At 44.2% G+C, this 22,517-nt stretch overlaps 1 protein-coding gene across 1 annotated transcript in view; it reads right to left on the reverse strand.

The window, feature by feature from the left end:
• Positions 1 to 2,442: 2,442 nt before the first annotated feature.
• The window catches only part of LOC137308771 (phosphofurin acidic cluster sorting protein 2-like), a gene marked incomplete at both ends in the record, with an annotated part of 35,307 nt that continues 15,232 nt past the window's right edge, over positions 2,443 to 22,517 (reverse strand). Inside the window, 3 exons of the mRNA XM_067977274.1 lie at positions 2,443 to 2,549; positions 6,195 to 6,299; positions 7,333 to 7,383. Coding sequence (XP_067833375.1) covers positions 2,443 to 2,549; positions 6,195 to 6,299; positions 7,333 to 7,383 — 263 coding nt within the window. The remainder of the gene's footprint in view (positions 2,550 to 6,194; positions 6,300 to 7,332; positions 7,384 to 22,517) is intronic.

Consider the following 22,517-nt stretch of genomic DNA (forward strand, 5'->3'; position numbering starts at 1 on the left):
ACTTCGTCTGCCCTCTCTGGTGGATGTAAAAGATCCAGGCCAACATTTATCCCTCAACCAACACCTAAAACGGATGATCTGGCCATTTATTTTATTGCACAGTGGCCGGCTCTCATTTCGTTCCTCACCCAAGCGTGAGCCTAGTCTGAGTGTCAGCAATGCAATTGACAGTGGAGGGCATCATAGTCAAGTCCTAACCCATCCTCACCAATATCTTCATGCACACACTTGCAAGCGGGTGATCAACAGATATGATCAGGAGTAGAAACCCTGGTTGATTTTTGTCCCCTCACTAGCCCAGGGATGCGGAGGCCAATTGTAATTGTCCCACTGCCAACTTGGTTAAGATCAACTAGCGCAAAACACAACGGAAATTGAACGTGGGGGCTTTCTGGTCCAGTATCAGTTGACTGATTTTGTTGGCATATTTAGATCTACCATCGCAGAGCATTTCTGATTGGAGCGCCCTGAATAAGGAGTTAACTCTGAAGTTAGGAAGAAATGCCCTCAGATATCTGAATTATAACGAAAGAAAAAAAATGCCTGTGACTGATTTTAACTGACCGATCACACTGATAGTGGTGACAATATGAAGAATATGATGAATATGTATCTATATAGTGTCTTTACCATTGGAATACCTCAAATCACTTGACAGAAAGAAGTGCAGTGAATGTCGTTATATAGGCCATTCTGCAAGGAAGCCATTCTGCACCAGGTTGAGGGAAGAATGTTGGCCAGGATCTTGAGCTGACCCCTTGTGCTTCTTCAAAGCAGAAGGCAAGACCTCGGTTTAACATGTCATCGAAAAGATGGCACTTTAGCACTCCATCCACATCAGCCCAGGTTACGTGTTTGTGGCCTCGTGCAGGGCTCACATCCACTTTGATCCAGAGGTATGAGTTTTGCTGACTGAGCCAAGAAGGTAGAACTGCTATCGGCAGGTGCAAAGAAGAGCCAGACCCTTCCCCAAAGGGAAGGAGGCTGCGCCCACATTTCTCTGAAAGCCAGCTAAATACAGACACTTGGGGGGACAGGAGGCAAATCTTCAACCTGTCCTCTCAGCAAGGGAAAGGTGTGGGGACACAACAGGAGGAAAAAGAAAGTAAAACTAAATTACATTAAAAAGGATAGGAACATAGAAACATAGAAAATAGGAGCAAGAGTAGGCCATTCGGGCCTGCTCCGCCATTCAAAATGATCATGGCTGATCGTCTAACTCAGTACCCTGTTCCCGCTTTTTCCTCATATCCCTTGATCCCTTTAGCATTAAGAAATATATATATCTTCTTCTTGAATACATCTAATGACTTGGCCTCCACTGCCTTCTGTGGTAGAGAATTCCATAGGTTCACCACCCTCTGGGTGAAGAAAGTTCTCCTCATCTCGGTTCTAAATGGCATACTCCGTTTCCTGAGACTGTGACCCCTGGTCCTGGATTCCCCAGCCATCGGGAACATCCTCCCTGCATCTAGTCTGTCTGGTCCTTCTAGAATTTTATATGTTTCGATGAGATCACCTCTCATTCTTCTAAACTCTAGTGAATACAGGCCTAGTCGACCCAATCTCTCCTCACACGTCAGTCCTGCCATCCCAGGAATCAGTCTGGTAAACCTTTGTTGCACCCCCTCCATGGCAAGGACATCCTTCCTCAGATAAGGAGACCAAAACTGCACACAATACTCCAGATGTGGTCTCACCAAGGCCCTGTACAACTGCAGTAAGACATCCCTGCTCCTGTACTCAAATCCTCGGAACGGGCGGATAGCGACGGACTCCAAGGGGTTCAGATGGATGAATACAGAGCTCTGTAAATGGGATTATTTTGAAAAATATAATTTTTTCCCCCTGGAACTAAGCATTTCAAGTACTTACCACAAGATTGCCCACGGCTTCAAGAGCAGACATCGATAAAGCATAGCACAGCCTCTCCCTTATCAGGGATTTAGTGAATTTGCAACAGCGTATGGGAGGGCTGGTTGTATACGGATCAAACATATACCTACTAGGGCGGCTCGTATAGACCAAGTTCAATATATACAATGTACACGTATGCACATACACACTCTCTCATGTACATATACATACTCAAGTGTATACATACATACACACAGCCAGTGTGGAGCATAAACCTGCATAGACCAGTTTGGGGACACACACACACACGACGTGGAGCATAAACACCGGCATAGACCAGTAGGGCCGAATGGCCTGTTTCTGTGCTGTAGTTTCGTTATAATTTGATGTAACAAACACCCCCCCCCCACCCACACACACACACACACATATATATGCACACATGCAGGCATATATAAATGCATACACATGCAGATACATACGCACATACATACACACATATACACATTCCCCTGTATACATGCGTATGTATAGCACACAAAATGATAATCAATGACCATAATAACCAAGAATGTTCTAACTCACAAGCGTTGTATCCTGGAGACGATGGTAGTGAACGCTGCTTGTATATCTGCAGAAGAACACGTGCACACGATTGGGAGGTTGTGTTTCTGTAGTAACTCTGACACATACTGTAAGGCAGTAAAGTATCATTAAACAGCTATCCTTTTCTCTTATCGAGTCTCAGAGCCACAGTCTCAATATTAATTACCGAGCTCGGCACAGTGGCAAACCAAGAATGCGGCTCGGATGAACATGCTGAATGAAAGGGCGACATTGGGTGAAAAAAAATCAGAATCAGTCAACTGGAGCATCTTTCACACATCCACTAGTGGCAGAGGATTAGGAGCTAAGGGAATAGCACATTCTGTTTTTTGCTTTATAGGTTCTTGGGAAGTGGGCAACACTTGCAAAGCTGCATTTTATTGCCCAACCTTAATTAGCCTGAGAGTGTTAAGAGCCAACCACGGACTGACTGGGTAGGGGTTCACAAGCTTAGCCCTCCCTGAAGTACATTAGTGAACCAGTTGGGTTTCTACAACCATCCAGCAGCTTTTATGGTCATTTTTACTGGTGCCAGCCCACAAATTACCAGATTTATTGAATTCAATTTGCCCTGCTGGGATTTGAGCTCACAATCTCTGGGTCACTAGTCCAATTCTATAACCACTAGGCTACAGTACCCCTGTTGGATAACAAAAGGGGGAAATGTAAAAGAAAAGAAAATAAGCCTCTCCACCACATGGGTGACAGGTAACATCACCATCTCTGAGCCATACAGACCAGGAAGGTCCCAGGTTCAATCTTCAGTCTGCAATTGGGTGCTACATTTGGCGACAGCATCCCTGAATTAGGGAAGAGAAAAGCTGGCCAGGGTTGTCATTCCTGATCACTATCCACTGATCCCTGTTTGAAGTGGAGGACAGGATTTGGCTCTTAATTGCAACGTGGTCCATAGTCAGATAGCCTGTTGACACGTGCGGTCAAGGCGTGTGGACGAGCTGCCAAAGGGCTATCATCACCGTGGACCTGCAGCCTCATAAAAGGAGTTAACACCTTCAGGAGAGAAAATTGGTGGGAAAGTTATATCCCAGCAGCATAAATCAATACGGAGATGGGGAGATGGCACTTGTTGATTGTCTTGGTGGGATTGGGCAGATGATGACAAGACACACATGTCGCATTATGACTCAAAAGTCACTAAAATCACAACAGGTTGATCTTTTTCCATCTAAAGATAGAAAGAAAGACTTGCATTTATACAGTGCCTATCACAACCTCAGGATATTCCAAATTGTTTAAAAACTACGATGTGGAGATGCCGGTGATGGACTGGGGTGGACAAATGTAAGGAGTCGCACAACACCAGGTTATAGTCCAACTTTATTTAAAATCACAAGCTTTCGGAGCTTTGCTCCTTCGTCAGGTGAAGTGAAGAGATGCATAAAGGCACAGCATATATAGTCAGAGAACAATGCCTGGTGATCTACAGATAATCTTTCTAACTGCCCTTTATCACACCTCGGCAGAGAGATAATCGCAGCAATCAAAGGAGTGAATGGTGTTCAAACAGGTTAGTCAGGGAAACATTACATCAAAGAATACTGAGGTGGGGTCACAAGGGGTCAAATGTAGCAGATGCTGGGGTTTGTATTAAAAACAGATAACTTTTTTTTGCTGGAAATCGCAGCAGGTCCGGCCGCATCTGTGTACGGAGAACAAGCCAACTACGACTTGAGTCTGGATGACTCTACGTCAGGTGGGGTTACATGTAGCGTGACATGAACCCAAGATCCCGGTTGAGGCCGTCCTCATGGGTGCGGAACTTGGCTATCATTCAGCCTCCGATCTTCGGGTAAGCGTTCTCCAAGGCGGCCTTCGAGACACACGACAACGCAAAATCGTCGAGCAGAAATTGATAGCCAAGTTCCGCACCCATGAGGACGGCCTCAACTGGGATCTTGGGTTCATGTCACGCTACATGTAACCCCACCTGACGTAGAGTCATCCAGACTCAAGTTGTAGTTGGCTTGTTCTCCGTACACAGATGCAGCCGGACCTGCTGCGATTTCCAGCGAAAAAAGTTATCTGTTTTCAATACAAACCCCAGCATCTGCTACATTTGACCCCTTGTGACCCCACTTCAGTATTCTTGGATGTCATGTTTTCCTGACTAACCTGTTTGAACACCATTCACTCCTTTGATTGCTGTGATTATCTCTCTGCCGAGGTGTGATAAAGGGCAGTTAGAAAGATTATCTGTAATCACCAAGCATTGTTCTCTGACTATATATGCTGTGCCTTTATGCATCTCTTCACTTCACCTGACGAAGGAGCAAAGCTCCGAAAGCTTGTGATTTCAAATAAAGCTGTTGGACTATAACCTGGTGTTGTGCGACTCCTTACATTTAAAAACTACATCATTGGTTGTAAAAGAGTAGTCACTGTCATAATGTGGGAAACGTGGCAGCCAATTTGCGCACAGCAAGGTCTCACAAACAGCAATGAAATAAAAGACCAGATCATCTGTTTTAGGTGTTGGTTGAGGGATAAATGTTAGCCAGTACACCAGGAGAAGCCCATGCTCCTCCTCGAATAGTGCCATGGGATCTTTTACGTCCACCTGAGAGGGCAGATGGAGGTCTCGGTTTAACGGCTCATCCGAAAGACACCACCTCCGACAGTGCAGCACTCCCTCAGTACTGCTCTGAAGTGTAGTAACTGTTTTTTTTTTTTATTCGTTCACGGGATGTGGGCGTCGCTGGCAAGGCCGGCATTTATTGCCCATCCCTAATTGCCCTCGAGAAGGTGGTGGTGAGCCGCCTTCTTGAACCGCTGCAGTCCGTGTGGTGACGGTTCTCCCACAATGCTGTTAGGAAGGGAGTTCCAGGATTTTGACCCAGCGACAATGAAGGAACGGCGATATATTTCCAAGTCGGGATGGTGTGTGACTTGGAGGGGAACGTGCAGGTGGTGTTGTTCCCATGCGCCTGCTGCCCTTGTCCTTCTAGGTGGTAGAGGTCGCGGGTTTGGGAGGTGCTGTCGAAGAAGCCTTGGCGAGTTGCTGCAGTGCATCCTGTGGATGGTGCACACTGCAGCCACAGTGCGCCGGTGGTGAAGGGAGTGAATGTTTAGGGTGGTGGATGGGGTGCCAATCAAGCGGGCTGCTTTATCTTGGATGGTGTCGAGCTTCTTGAGTGTTGTTGGAGCTGCACTCATCCAGGCAAGTGGAGAGTATTCCATCACACTCCTGACTTGTGCCTTGTAGATGGTGGAAAGGCTTTGGGGAGTCAGGAGGTGAGTCACTCGCCGCAGAATACCCAGCCTCTGACCTGCTCTCGTAGCCACAGTATTTATATGGCTGGTCCAGTTAAGTTTCTGGTCAATGGTGACCCCCAGGATGTTGATGGTGGGGGATTCGGCGATGGTAATACCGTTGAATGTCAAGGGGAGGTGGTTAGACTCTCTCTTGTTGGAGATGGTCATTGCCTGGCACTTATCTGGCGCGAATGTTACTTGCCACTTATGAGCCCAAGCCTGGATGTTGTCCAGGTCTTGCTGCATGCAGGCTCGGACTGCTTCATTATCTGAGGGGTTGCGAATGGAACTGAACACTGTGCAGTCATCAGCAAACATCCCCATTTCTGACCTTATGATGGAGGGAAGGTCATTGATGAAGCAGCTGAAGATGGTTGGGCCGAGGACACTGCCCTGAGGAACTCCTGCAGCAATGTAGGAAAATCTGGTAGAAGCATGCCCCATGGATTGGTACGTACCTGTCCCTGCCAGTCTGATGTATTGATCAGAATTATGTTTTCCGGCAACTGCTCGTCTGAAATTAGGATGTGATTCAACTGGTCATAGACGGTTTTCCGAGGGATCTGCAGCAACAAACAGAGAATGCAAACACTGGTAACGCAGACAAGTTTTTGGTGCGTATTTTACCAGATTGAGCCAAAGTCAATGCAAAATGAGCTGGGCACTTGGATACGGAACCGGGCTTTGGCACTTCAAAGCTTTAATCATTTAATATGACCTCGGACATTCATGTATTAGGTTTCAATGTTCCGTTAAAGAAAAGAAACTGCAAACAAGGAAATATAAAATAAAAACAGCAAGTGCTGAAGATGCACAGGTGGTCAGTCAGTTTTAGAAAATGAAAGGAAAGTCTCCATTTCAGATGGAGACCCTTCATCAGAACAGTCACGGCCAAAAGCCTCAACCCTTTGTGCTCTTTCATATGCTGACTTACTTGATGTGCATTTGCAGCATTTCCAGTTTTGACTTTCTACTGCCAGACCCAATCCCTCTCGCCTCCATCTATCCCCCCACACCGCCCCCCAAAAATCAGGTAGTATTCATATTCCAGAAATGTACATTTAAATTTTACTCTAAGAAATGTCCAAAGTTTTGAAGACATCACCCTGCCCTCTCCCAAAAAAGTTGTCTTACTAGCACGGTGTTGAAGGAGAGAATTTGAGAGTCAATCGGGATTCTGCCACTTCTCATCGAACCTCATCATAGTACACCGCTTAAACACATACACCTTGTAGCTACTTGTGATTGTTCCTCCAATATGTATGGAATATAGAAGCCTGAATTTAAGTTGGCTCTAAGTATACAATAATAGAAGGCAGAGAGCGAATTGCAAAGCAGCGACATTTACCGAGCTAAATTCATGGTTTACATCACCTGAGTCCCGATAAATGAGTAACTGCCGTGAACTTAACTCGTTACTCTTTGGCATATTTAGTCAAAAAAAAAGCTTCAGTGGAATAGTCACAAATTTAAAACGCTTCTATTGCTCCTGTTTTGCCAGGCCTAAACTTTATTTCGACTTGTGAAAATCTTTATATTAAAAAGTTTCTTTTTTTAAAAAAACATATGCAGATAAAAGATTCACCGCTCACTTACTTGAGTGAACGCGGCTCTCTTCACGCTGTTCAGCAATGTCAGAGTAGTGCCCTTTGAAGTCAAGGGATGAAGGTTAGCAGTCATACAATTTTGAATATAAAATGAGTGGCAAAAAGGGGAGTAAATAAGGTTTGGCTGGGCATTTTTTTTTTATTAAAAAGGGAGGATATATTACTCTTTTTACTACATATCACACAAAACACCAGTTAGTATTAGAACTTCGCAGCAGGGTAAACTCACCCCATCTCCCCTGTATCACTCCATCTTGCACTTGCACAGAATATATTTAAGGGCTGCATTTTCTTTCCCAGAATAATCAAAATTTCTGAACATAATCACAATTGGAACCCAGCGTATGGTCACTCAACAATTTTTTGGAGGTGCGGGGTCCATAAATTCACTCTATTTCTCCGCAGGACTCACCCCTCCCTACTATTGAAACTGTTCACCAATTCAGGTACTACTTTGTGTTTTTTTTTTCACCCCTTAAAATCTGCAATATTGCTCAGTAACTGTACAGTGGAACCGTGCATCAGATATGGCGGGAGGAGTTTGTGAGCAGAGGCCAACCATGAGGGAAGGAGCGAAAAAGTAAACTATGATGAGAGTGAGCAACCCCACACATGTACTTCCCAGCAGAAATGGCAGAGATTGAAGAGCTAGTGACTGGGAATGAGTTGTGGTGTGGAGAGATCTATGGGTAGGAAGCATAGATCAACCAAGGAAAGTCAGTCAAAAGGTCATTCTGCCCATCCAGACCCTCCCATCCTAGCAAGCCATGGCTCAGCGCCCCCGCTCTTATTTCTGAGTCAGAAGGTTGTGGGTTAAAGTCCTATTCCAGAGACTTGAGCATATAGTCTAGGCTGACACTTCAGTGCAGTACAGAGGGAGTGCTGCAATGTCGGATGAGATGTTAAACCGAGGCCCCGTCTGCCCTCTCGAGTGGACGTAAAAGATGCCATGGCACTACTTTTTAGAAGAGCGGGGGAGTTTTCCCCAGTATCCCGGCCAATATTTATCCCTCAACCAACATCGCGAAAAACACATTATCTGGTCGTTATCGCACTGTTTTCCGGAGCAATATGTTCTAGAACCAACAGGTCATACTAGATTTAGTGATGAGTAATAAGCCAGAATTAGTTAATAATCCAGCAATAAGGGAATATTTATCTATCAGTGATCATAATATGATTGAATTCATTGTTAGGTTTGAAAAAAAGAAACTTAACACAGTTACTAAGATTCTAGATTTTGGTAAGGCTAGCTTTAACAGGATGAGACAGAGACTGACGACAGGAAACTGGTCAGAACTGTTATCAGGTAAAACTGCAGATGAACAGTGGGAGGTGTCCAAAAAAAGAATTTAGCTTAATACAGGACCAGTATACACCCCTAAGGGGTAAGAGCTCTACTTTCCAAATAAAACAACCATGGTCGACAAAAGAGGTGAAAGATAACATAAAACTAAAGGAAAGAGCATACAAAAGTGCAAAGAATAGTGTAGATCCAGGAGACTGGGAGAGATATAAAGAACAGCAAAGGAAGACAAAAAAGATAGTAAGAGCTGTAAAAAGGGAATACAAAGAGAAACTTGCGAGGGATATCAAGATTAACACAAAAAGTTTTTACAATTAAATTAGAAGAGAAAGGGTAGTCAAGGCCCTTCAAAAACAAATGTGGGTGAAAATAAGGAAATGACAGACTTGTTGAATAATTACTTTGTGTCAGTCTTCACAGCAGAGGAAGAGGATAATATACCTGACATTCCAGGGAAACTAATAATGAATCAAGGACGGGAACTCATTAAAGTTAACACAAGCAAGAAAACAGTATTAGAAAAATAATGGTACCAAAGACTGACAAATCCCCAGGACCTGATGGTTTCCACCCCAGGGTTTTAAAGGAAGTAGGTGAGGAAACTGCAGATGCTTAGGCATAATCTTCCAAAGCGCTCTCAATTCAGGAATTGTCCCTTTAGATTGGAAAATTGCAAACGTAACTCCACTGTTTAAGAATGGTGAGAGAGAGAAACCAGGAAATTATAGACCTGTTAGTCTAACATCTGTTGTGGGGAGGTTATTGGAATCTATAATTAAGGGCAGAGTGACTGAGCACTTAGAGAAATTTGAGCTGATTAGAGAGAGCCAACATGGATTTGTAAAGGGTAGGTCTTGTCTAATGAACCTGATTGAATTTTTTGAGGAAGTAACAGTAGTAGACAGGGGAATGTCTATGGGTGTAGTTTATATGGACTTCCTGAAGGCACTCAATAAGGTTACACATAACTGACTGTTAGCTAAAATTAAAGTTCATGGAACTGAAGTCAAATTATTGACCTGGTCAGGCAGTAGAAGACAGACAGACTCGAATTGGAAGGAAGTTATTAGTGGTGTCCCATAAGTATCTGTGATGGGGCCTAAACGTAAGAACACAAGAAATAGGAGCAGGAGTAGGCCATACGGCCCCACAAGCCTGCCCCTCCATTCAATAAGACCATGGCTGATCTTCGACCTCAACTGCACTTTCCCGCCCAATCCCCATATCCCTTGATTCTCTTAGAGTCCAAAAATCTTTCGCTCTCAGTCTTGAATGTACTCAACGACTGAGCATCCACAGCCCTCTGGGGTAGAGAATTCCAAATATTCACGACCCTCTGAGTGAAGAAATTCTTCCACATCTCAATCCTAAATGTCCAACCCCTTATCCTGAGACTGTGTCCCCTAGTTCTAGACTCTCCAGCCAGGGGAAACATCCTCTCAGCATCTACCATGTCAAGCCCTCTGAGAATGTTATACATTTCAATGAGATCGACTCTCATTCTTCTAAACTTGAGAGAATAGACCCAATCTACTCAATCTTTCCTCATAAGACAACACTCTCATCCCACGATAATCCAACTATTAACTATATTTATTAATGACTTACATAACACAATAGAGAGCCATATATCCATGCTGATGACACAAAGATTGGCACAGTAAGTAGTGTAGACAGGGGCATAAAATTACAGACATTGATAGATTAAGTGAGTGGGCCAAAACTATGGCAGATGGATTTCAATGCTGGTAAGTCTGAGGTCATCCATTTTGGACCAAAAGGGGTAGACCCAATAATGTTTTAAATGATGAAAAGCTAGGAACAGCAGAGGTCCAAAGTGATTTAGGAGCCCATGTGCACAGATCACTAAAATGTTGTAGTCAGGTACAAAAAATAATCAAAAAGGCTAATGGAATGTTAGCCTTTATAACTAGAGGGCTAGAATATAAAGGGGAGGAAGTTTTGCTACAGTTATACAAAGCCCTGGTCAGACCACATCTGGAGTACTGTGTACAGTTCTGGGCACAACTTAGAAAGGGTATATGGGCCTTGGAAGGAGTACAGCACAGATTCAACAGAATGTTACCGGGTCTCCAAGGGTTAGATTATGAGGAGAGATTACATAAACTAGGTTTGTATTCCCTGGAATTATAGAAGTTAAGGGGTGATTTGATTGAGGATTTTGAAAGGAATTAAAAGGGTAGATAGAGAGAAACTTTTTCAGCTGGTAGGGGAGTTTAAGGCAAGGGGACATAACCTTAAAATCAGAGTCAGGCCATTCAGGAGAGAAGTTAGGAAACTTCCTCATACAAAGGGTGTTAGAAGTATGGAACCCTCTCCTACAAAAAGCAGTAGAAGCTGGCTCAATTAATAATTGTAAATCTGAAGTCGATCGATTTTTACTAGTCAAGGGTATTAAGGGATACCCAAAGCGGGTGGATGGAGTTAAGATACAGGTCAGCCATGATCTCACTGAATGGCAGAACAGGCTCGAGAGACTGAATGGCCTACTCCTATTCCTATGCTGTTGAGGGTCCATGCTGTGTGCAAATTGGCTGCCATATTTCCTACATTGCAACAGTGACTAGACGAAAATACTTAATTGGCTGTAAATCGCTTTGGGACATCCTGAGGTCGTGAAAGGCATTACATATATACTGGGGCTCTTTTCTCCAGAAAAGACAAGACAGAGAGGTGACCTGATAGAGGTCTTTAAAATTATGAAGGGGTTTGATAGGACAGATGTAGAGATGTTCCTACTTGTGAGGGAGTCTAAAACTAGTAAATCCAACAAGGAATTCAGGAGAAACATCTTTACCTAGAGAGTGGTTAGAATGTGGAACTTGCTGCCACAAGGAGTAGGTGAGGCCAAAAGCATACTTGCATTTAAGGGGAAGCTAGATCAGTACATGAGGGTGAAAGGAACAGAAGGGTATGCTGATAGGGTTAGATGAAGAGGGGTGGGAGGAGGTTCGTGTGGAGCATTAACAGCAGCATGGACCAGTTGGTCTGAATGGCCTGTTTCTGTGCTGTAAATTCTATGCAAATCTTTCTTTCTTTCCAGCATCCTCCCCCATTTTGAACATTCTAAATGTTCTTGCCTCTACTGACATGTCTGGCAGATTATTTCAAACATTCAGCAGTTGTGAAGTGAAGAAGTTCCTCCTAACTCTTCCTAAGAGGAGGAAAGAAAGAACTTGCATTTATATAGCGCCTTTCACACCCACGGGACATTCCAAAGCACTTTACAGCCAATTAATTATTTTTGAAGTGTAATCACTGTTGTAATGCAGGCAAATATGGCAGCCAATTTACGCACAGCAAGGTCCCACGATAAACAATGAGATAAATGACTAGTCAATCTGATTTAGTGGTGTTGGTTGTAAAATTACTGCACTAATTTGAATTTATGCTCTCTGGTTCTACTTTCTTGGCTTAGTTTGAGGTAATATTCTGGGTGATAGTGAGTTAGAGGAACCTTCTCTATACCTCCACTATCCAAGTCTGGATCTGATCCAAATTGACTAGATGGAAATCTCTGCTGACTGCAATAGTCCCATGTCAAATCAGCTCGTGGCAGTGTCGATCCACATCTAAGTAGATGCAGGCGCACGGCACAAAGCTGCCCATAATTCAGTGCTAATTGGCATTCTTGCAAGGTCAGCTGATGTGGGAAAGAGATGATAAATTATTAAGACCTGTGGGATATGATTTACTATGGACCGCAAGTAGCCTGTACCAATAACTCAAGGGCAAAGAGAGTTACGAGATTAGTGTACGAGTGACATCTAAATCAAGGCGCACGAGTCTTAAACCGGTAGAGAGGTGGAAAGCAGGGTTTTACGATGCACTGCATTTTTCATGCGGGTTTCAGTGCAGCTGGAGATAGTGAAAGTGTCGATCAGCCTGCTGCTGTGTGGTCAAGTGTAGAATGTATGCACTGTTTTGAAGAACATTTTCTCCAAATGAGTTTTTAAAAGGTAAAACCATGAAAAAGTCCTTAGAATGAAAAAAACAAGCAAAATATCTGCTGTGGTATAAATGGAAATGTCACACTGGTGAATGGAGAGAGGGGCTTTTCTCAAAATAGACTTAATGCACAGTGTCAGCTGTGGCTCAGTGGTAGCACTCAGAGGAGTGAGTCAGAATGTTGTGGGTTCAAGTGAGCACATAATCCAAGCTGACACTTCAGTACAGTTCAGAGGGAGTGCTGCACTGTCAAAGGTGCTGTCTTTCGGATTAGACGTTAAACTGAGGCCCCTTCTCCCCTCTCCAATGGGCGTAAAAGGTCCCATTGGCACTATTCAAAGAAGTGTCCTGGTCCATATTTTTTTTTAATTATCTGGTCAGTATCATATTGGTATTTGTGGGACCTTGCTGTGTGCAAATTAGCTGCGTGTTTCCTGCATGGTAACAGTGTCAACACTTCAAAAGTACTTCATTGGCTGTGAAGAGCTTTGGGACCTCCTGAGGTTGTGAAAAGCGCTACATAAATGCAAGTTCTTTCTTTCTATTGTCCAGATACAGTTCAAGCAGCTTTACTCTACATCCATCCTGTGCCGTATCTGACCTAGGAGTGTTTGATGGGGCAATGTAGAGGAAGCTTTACTCTGTATCTCATCCATGTTGTGCCTGCCCTAGGAGTGCTTAATGGGGCAGTGTGGAGAGAGCTTTATTCTGTTTGTAACCTATGCTGTACTGACCTGAGATAGCTTGATGGGAAAGTGCAGATAAGCCTTAGCCTACATCTAACCTGTGATGTATCTAATCCAAGAGTGCTCAATCCTGACAATGGGAGCATAAAACAAAAAACGATTCAATCCCCCAGCACTCATATCCGTGAACTGAGTAAGCAGAACAAGTCACCAAATAAATTCAAATTAGATTCAGCAAGAAAAGAGAGATGGTGGCTTCTAATGCAGTTTATGAAGTCCCCAGGATAGTAACATTATCTACTTTGCAAGATTTGCTCATCCTTCAAAGGAAGGCATTCTCTACATAGTACGGTAGCAACCCTAAGGGGTCAATGGGGAAAATCAGAATGAATCCATAATGGTCTGTCCTGGTTGACTCTTTTTTTCAGACCCAAAGGGTGGCATTGGATATCTAGAAATTTGAAATTTTCAATTGACCTCCAGCTTCAACAGCTTTTTTGGGGAGAGAGTTCCAGATTTCCACTACCCTTTGTGTGAAGAAGTGCTTCCTGACATCAGCCCCCAATGGCCTAGCTCTCATTTTAAGGTTATGTCCCCTTGTTCTGGACTCCTCCACCAGAGGAAATAGTTTCTCTCTATCTACCCTATCAAATCCTTTAATCATCTTAAACATCTCAATTAGATTACCCCTTAATCTTCTATACATGAGGGAATACAAGCCTAGTCTATGCAACCTGTCCTCATAATTTAACCCTTTTAGCCCCGATTCCATTCTGGTGAATTTGCGTTGCACCCACTTCAAGGCCAATATATCCTTCCTTGGAAGTTGGAAAAGACCCTCTGGGGTGATCTGACACATCCTGGTCCTCTACATTAAGCCACCAACTCCACAGTCATTTAAAGGGGCTGCATCTGAATGATTACTAATCTGGACTGTTTTTGTGGTTTGTCGGAGTGTCTGAATGAGGAAGCGCCACCAGTTCTGGACAAAATGAATCGAAGCGGAGAGACGTATATCCACATAACAAAGTGCACTATGCAATGTTCAGCAATGTTCTCAAGATCTCAGCGCATCATTCTCCATCTATTCATGGACCTTGTACACGCTTAATATTCTTATGGAACAATTCATCAATTCATCATGTATGGCTTGAAAAGTGATCCTGGAACCCACAGGTATCATCTCTTTCTCTAAAACTAGGCACCTGAGATTTTTATTTTGATACTATGCTATCACTAGCAGGTGCACGGGACTCCTGCTACAAGCTGTCAACATAAACGAGGTAAATTGCACACCTCCGACAGCGTTAGGACGCAACTCAGAGAGTCCCAAAAGCAGTTGTCAGAGGCAGCGGGAAACGGAGGCTTTCTTCCGATTGCCCAACTGACAGGGTCAACACGGACCAGAAGCTGGCTGGCTGGCTGAAGTAAAACCCGGGAGAGCAGCACTTGAGGTCACTGGCCTTCATCTGAGTGCTTCTCTCCCAGGGTCATAAACGCACTCTACATTTACATCTCACTGCAACTCAGCCTTACAGTTTAATTCTCAAATATACAAATTATGATAAACCCCTTTTTATTGATGACCCTTTTACTTAATGCATTTATTATAAGCCCCTGTAATTATAAACATGCCCTTGTTCTTTCCGTTGAATTTTCCCTAGTTTGCTCTCCTCCTCAAGGTGCTAGCCTACACAGGGGTACGGTTCTATCAATGCCTGTGGCCCTGCGTGTTCAAGAGGCCATTATTTCATCCAAGAGCCTGGACAGTGAGTTGACTGGGTGCGGCGGTGGGTTTAATACCAGTCTTTTTACCTCAGTCGGCAGTGCTATCAAGCAGCACTTACCAATAACCTGCTCACCGATGCTCAGTATGGGTTCCGCCAGGACCACTCGGCTCCAGACCTCATTACAGCCTTGGTCCAAACATGGACAAAAGTGCTGAATTCCAGAGGTGAGGTGAGAGTGACTGCCCTTGACATCAAGGCAGCATTTGACCGAGTGTGGCACCAAGGAGCCCTAGTAAAATTGAAGTCAATGGGAATTGGGGAAAACTTTCCAGTGGCTGGAGTCATACCTAGCACAAAGGAAGATGGTAGTGGTTGTTGGAGGACAATCATCTCAGCCCCAGGAGTTCCTCAGGGCAGTGTCCTCGGCCCAACCATCTTCAACTGCTTCATCAATGACCTTCCCTCCATCATAAGGTCAGAAATTGGGATGCTCGCTGATGATTGCACAGTGTTCAGTTCCATTCGCAACCCCTCAGATAATGAAGCAGTCCGTGCCCGCATGCAGCAAGACCTGGACAACATCCAGGCTTGGGCTGATAAGTGGCAAGTAAATTCGCGCCAGACAATGACCATCTCCAACAAGAGAGAGTCCAACCACCTCCCCTTGACATTCAACGGCATTACCATCGCTGAATCCTCCACCATCAACATCCTGGGGGTCACCACTGACCAGAAACTTAACTGGACCAGCCATATAAATACTGTGGCTACAAGAGCAGGTCAGAGGCTGGGTATTCTGCAGCGAGTGACTCACCTCCTGACTCCCCAAAGCATCTTCACCATCTACAGGGCACAAGTCAGGAGTGTGATGGAATACTCTCCACTTGCCTGGATGAGTGCAGCTCCAACAACACTCGAGAAGCTCGACAACATCCAGGACAAAACAGCCCACTTGATTGGCACCCCATCCACCACCCTAAACATTCACTCCCTTCACCAACGGCGCACTGCGACTGCAGTGTGTACCATCCACAGGATGCACTGCAGCAACTCGCTAAGGCTTCTTCAACAGCACCTCCCAAACCCGCGACCTCTACCACCTAGAAGGACAAGAGCAGCAGGCACATGGGAACAACACTACCTGCAGGTTCCCCTCCAAGTCACCCACCATCCAGACTTGGAAATATATCGCCGTGCCTTCATCGTCATTGGGTCAAAATCCTGGAACTCCCTTCCTAACAGCACTGTGGGAGAACCTTCACCACACGGACTGCAGCGGTTCAAGAAGGTGGCTCACCACCACCTTCTCAAGGGTAATTAGGGATGGGCAATAAATGCTGGCCTTGCCAGCAATGCCCACATCCCATGAACGAATAAAAAAAGGAATGTGGGTTCAGAATTTGCCCAGATTGACAAGATGAATGCCTCCTCTGTCCGTTGCCTGTCACAGTCCTACATAAAATGAGTTTGGGCAGCATCCATAACTTGAGGTCAAATTATTGAGAATTTAAAGATGCATGGGGAAATTGAGGAGTGATTTGTTAAAAGCCAAGTCATATGTGGCAAATTTAAGGTTCTTTTGTTAAGAAGTGACTGACTGTACAGATAAAGTGAATGCAGTAGATGGAGCGTATATGGATTTTTAGAAGACGTTTGATAAGGTGTCTTATAAAAAAAGAATGCTGATAGTCATTGAGTGCTCATCGTATCAGGGGACCAGTCTTCAAAGAGCTTTACAACCTCACAGTGCAAGGGGAGTTGAATTAACACATAGTTTTAATGGATGATCCATGAAGCACCCTGGAGTTTGTGACTATGTTGATTGATGTTACAGATTCTTCATGCCATCAGGTTGAGTAACATCAATAAGCCATTTAAAAGTTTTCAAAGGGATTCAGATGGCAAGACTTGCTCTTTAAAAATGCTGCGATGTATATTTATTTCCTGCAGGGATTCCCACCATTCGTTTCTGCTCCCGGTTACAACCCACAGACCAACAGCTGAAGAACTCCAAGACCCAATCGCAGCTATACCTCAAACTGAGGCCTTCTGCGGAACTCACAGTTAAAGGTTAAATGATGAGGAGAAACCTTCAAGACTGAGATTCCATTGCATATCGTAAAATCAGCACTCAGGATAGGAAGTGCTAAAACGCCAATAACTAGCCTTCATCACATTTTTTCAGCCAACTAATTCACGTAAGCAGAAGGTTCCCATCATTAATGACTATTTTAAATTGATGCCACGCCCTCCTCCTCACTAATTCTTCACCAGTGGAAATAGTCTTTCCCTATTCACTTTATTAAAATCTTTCATAACTTCAAAAACTCTCAGTAAATCTCCTCTTAGCCTTCTCTGCCCTAGTGGAAATAGATCCAATATCTCAAGAGTCTCCTCATGACTAGTTTCCCATCCCTGTTAGATTTAACTTAAACTATTAAATTTGAATTGTCTGACTGAAGCAGGCAAGGGAGTTCTGCATAAGTGAGATGAAATCTTTGTAGAAAGAAAACTTTTTGGGGCAGTGGGGGGAGGGGGAGAGAGAGAGAGAGAGAGAGAGAGAGAGAAAAAAGAAAGGGGTACTTTAATGTCTTTCCTTTCCATCTCTTGGGGTCTTCCTCCACCCCACACCAGGGAAGGTGGGCATGCTTTCAGATTTTCGCGAATGCTGTTCAGCAACTTGTCATTGGTTGGGTCCAATTTTCTGTTCCTCGCTACACTGGAAGATTTCCTCTTCGCTATTTGTAGTGATACCATTGCAGTACTTTTTAATAGCTAGAATCATAGAATCTTACAGTACAGAAGGAGGATATTCGGCCCATCGTGCCTGTGCTGGCTCTTTGAAAGAGCTATCCAATTAGTCCCACTCCCCCCACTCTTTCCTAATAGCCCTGCAAATTTTTCCTTTACAAGTATATCCAATTCCCTTTTGAAAGTTAACCAAAAATAGTGGTCCTAATACCGACCCCTGGGTGACAGCACTGTATACTTCCCTCTAGTCTGATAAACAACCGTTCACCACTACTCTCTGTTTTCTGTCTCTTAGCCAATTAAATATGCATGCTGCCAGTGCCTCGTTAATCCCATGGGCTTCAATCTGTCTAACAAGTCTATTACGTGGCCTTTTGAGAGTGCGTGTGCACAACATCAACTGCACTATCCTCATCAAACTTCTCCATTACTTGTGCTAACTATTTTACTAGTTAGGAATTGGAGGAAATCACCCCGTGTTCGATCGTTCTATGGTGATGAATCACAGTGTGCCACTGCGCCATCCTTCCCTATTCTTCTAATAAGCTTTAGCAATGTAAACCTTGAATCTCCCTCCTGAGTGTTTCTTCTATAGATTTTCCTTGCTTTAAAGAGTCTTATCCTCCCACAATAGCTCTGTGTATACATGCATTGTACACTGTAGCACTGAACAAAGAAGGACCCAGGTTTCAATTCTTAATCCATGCTCAGTTAGCTGATCTCAGCCGAAGCTATGGTAGTGGAGGGGGCGGGGAGATCCGATTTGCTTTAGTGTATTCTGCATTAGGGAGGGAAGCAATCCCTCTTGGCTCACAGTCGCAATTGCTGTTCAGCGGTTCCTGCCAGAAGTGCGCTTTTGTGGATGCGAGAGGAGTTTAGGATCTAGCTCCACTATGATGCTCCACGTGGTCGAATTGACTACCGTTACTCCAATTTATTGAGGCTTGCGCATGAGGGATGGTCATTTGGTTGAGATGCCAGAGATGCCCATAGAACTGTAACTGAACATGTCTCATGTTCAGTTACAGTTCTATGGCTATAGGAAAGATAGAGCAGGAGGTAAGAGAGGAGGGGGAGTTGCGTTCTTGATTAGGGAGAACATCACGGCAGTAGTGAGAGGGGATATATCCGAGGGTTCGCCCACTGAGTCCATATGGGTAGAACTGAAAAATAAGAAGGGAGAGATCACTTTGATAGGATTGTACTACAGACCCCCAAATAGTCAATGGGAAATTGAGGAGCAAATATGTAAGGAGATTACAGACAGCTGCAAGAAAAATAGGGTGGTAATAGTAGGGGACTTTAACTTTCCCAACATTGACTGGGACAGCCATAGCATTAGGGGCTTGGATGGAGAGAAATTTGTTGAGTGTATTCAGGAGGAATTTCTCATTCAGTATGTGGATGGCCCGACTAGAGAGGGGGCAAAACTTGACCTCCTCTTGGGAAATAAGGAAGGGCAGGTGACAGAAGTGTTAGTGAGGGATCACTTTGGGACCAGTGATCATAATTCCATTAGTTTTAAGATAGCTATGGAGAAGGATAGGTCTGGCCCAAAAGTTAAAATTCTAAATTGGGGAAAGGCCAATTTTGATGGTATTAGACAGGAACTTTCAGAAGTTGATTGGGAGAGTCTGTTGGCAGGCAAAGGGACGTCTGGTAAGTGGGAGGCTTTCAAAAGTGTGTTAACCAGGGTTCAGGGTAAGCACATTCCTTATAAAGTGAAGGGCAAGGCTGGTAGAAGTAGGGAACCTTGGATGACTCGGGAGATTGAGGCACTAGTCAAAAAGAAGAAGGAGGCATATGACATGCATAGGCAGCTGGGATCAAGTGGATCCCTTGAAGAGTATAGAGATTGCCGGAGTAGAGTTAAGAGAGAAATCAGGAGGGCAAAAAGGGGATATGAGATTGCTTTGGCAGATCAGGCAAAGGTGAATCCAAAGAGCTTCTACAAATACATAAAGGGCAAAAGGGTAACTAGGGAGAGAGTAGGGCCTCTTAAGGATCAACAAGGTCATCTATGTGCGGAACCACAAGAGATGGGTGAGATCCTGAATGAATATTTCACATCGGTATTTACGGTTGAGAAAGGCATGGATGTTAGGGAACTTGGGGAAATAAATAGTGATGTCTTGAGGAGTGTACATATTACAGAGAGGGAGGTGCTGGAAGTCTTAACGCGCATCAAGGTAGATAAATCTCCGGGACCTGATGAAATGTATCCCAGGACGTTATGGGAGGTTAGGGAGGAAATTGCGGGTCCCCTAGCAGAGATATTTGAATCATCCACCGCTACACAGGTGAGGTGCCTGAAGATTGGAGGGTAGCAAATGTTGTGCCTTTGTTTAAGAAGGGCGGCAGGGAAAAGCCTGGGAACTACAGACCAGTGAGCCTGACATCTGTAGTGGGTAAGTTGTTAGAGGGTATTCTGAGGGACAGGATCTACAGGCATTTGGAGAGGCAGGGACTAATTAGGAACAGTCAGCATGGTTTTGTGAGAGGAAAATAATGTCTCACGAATTTGATTGAGTTTTTTGAAGGGGTAACCAAGAAGATAGATGAGGGCTGTGCAGTAGACGTGGTCTACATGGACTTCAGCAAAGCATTTGACAAGGTACCGCATGGTAGGTTGTTACATAAGGTTAAATCTCATGGGATCCAAGGTGAGGTAGCCAATTGGATACAAAATTGGCTTGACGACAGAAGACAGAGGGTGGTTGTAGAGGGTTGTTTTTCAAACTGGATGCCTGTGTCCAGCGGTGTGCCTCAGGGATCGGTGCTGGGTCTGCTGTTATTTGTTATTTATATTAATGATTTGGATGAGAATTTAGGAGGCATGGTTAGTAAGTTTGCAGATGACACCAAGATTGGTGGCATTGTGGACAGTGAAGAAGGTTATCTAGGATTGCAACGGGATCTTGATAAATTGGGCCAGTGGGCCGATGAATGGCAGATGGAGTTTAATTTAGATAAATGTGAGGTGATGCATTTTGGTAGATCGAATCGGGCCAGGACCTACTCCGTTAATGGTAGGGCGTTGGGGAGAGTTATAGAACAAAGAGATCTGGGAGTACAGATTCATAGCTCCTTGAAAGTGGAGTCACAGGTGGATAGCGTGGTGAAGAAGGCATTCAGCATGCTTGGTTTCATTGGTCAGAACATTGAATGCAGGAGTTGGGATGTCTTGTTGAAGTTGTACAGGGCATTGGTGAGGCCACACTTGGAGTACTGTGTACAGTTCTGGTCACCCTATTATAGAAAGGATATTATTAAACTAGAAAGAGTGCAGAAAAGATTTACTAGGATGCTACCGGGACTTGATGGTTTGACTTACAGGGAGAGGTTAGACAGACTGGGACTTTTTTCCCTGGAGAGTAGGAGGTTAAGGGGTGATCTTATAGAAGTCTATAAAATAATGAGGGGCATAGATAAGGTAGATAGTCAAAATCTTTTCCCAAAGGTAGGGGAGTCTATAACGAGGGGGCATAGATTTAAGGTGAGAGGGGAGAGATACAAAAGGGTCCAGAGGGGCAACTTTTTCACTCAAAGGGTGGCGAGTGTCTGGAACGAGCTGCCAGAGGCAGTAGTAGAGGCGGGTACAATTTTGTCTTTTAAAAAGCATTTGGACAGTTACATGGGTAAGATGGGTATAGAGGGATATGGGCCAAGTGCAGGCAATTGGGACTAGCTTAGTGGTATAAACTGGGCGACATGGACATGTTGGGCCGAAGGGCCTGTTTCCATGTTGTAACTTCTATGATGCCTTCAGAGCAGAAGGAAAGCAAGAAAAAAGTTATTCCCACACAACTACCCCCTTATAAAAATGCTGTACATAATGAGTTCTCCTGCTAGATTACTCTGTGATCATCTTGCACAGAATGATTCTGGGCTGGGCCACAAACCTTGCATCTATTTCAGAACAGTCTCTTAAATTAAACGCTGGCTGAAATTTGCCCCTAGTTCAGTGAAGTCTGAAGTGATGCATTTAGATAGGGAGAATGAGGAGAGGCAATATAAACTAAATGATACAATTTTAAAGGGGGTGCAACAAAAGAGAGACCTGGGGGTGCACATACACAAATCTGTGAAGGTGGCAGGACAAGTTGAGAGGCCGTTAAAAAGGCATACGGGATCCTTGGCTTCATAAATAGAGGGATAGAGTACAAAAGCATGGAAGTTATGCTAAACCTTTATAAAACACTGGTTAGGCCCCAGCTGGAGTATTGTGTCCAATTCTGGGCATCACTCTTTCGGAAGGACGTCATGGCCTTAGAGAGGGTGCAGCGGAGCTTTACTAGAATGGTGCCAGGGATGAAAGAGCTCAGTTACGTGGAGAAACTCAAGAATCTGGGGTTGTTCTCCACAGAGCAGAGAAGGTTAAGGGGAGATTTGATAGAGTAAATAAGGAGAAACTGTTTCCAGTGGCAGGAGGGTCGGTAACCAGAGAACACAGATTTAAGGTAATTGGCAAAAGAACCAGAGGCGACATGAGGAAAAAATTTTTACGCAGCAAGTTGTTATGATCTGGAATGTACTGCCTGAAAGGGTGGTGGAAGCAGATTCAATAATAACTTTCAAAAGGGAATTGGATAAATACTTGAAGTGGAAAAATTTGCAGGGCTATGGGGAAAGAGCAGGGGAGTTGGACTAATTGGATAGCTCGTTCAAAGAGCAGGCACAGACATAATGGATCGAATGGCCGCCTTCTATGCTGTATGATTCTATGACTCAC

Source organism: Heptranchias perlo, unplaced genomic scaffold, assembly GCF_035084215.1.
Source record: "Heptranchias perlo isolate sHepPer1 unplaced genomic scaffold, sHepPer1.hap1 HAP1_SCAFFOLD_1384, whole genome shotgun sequence".
Lineage (NCBI taxonomy): Eukaryota > Metazoa > Chordata > Chondrichthyes > Hexanchiformes > Hexanchidae > Heptranchias > Heptranchias perlo.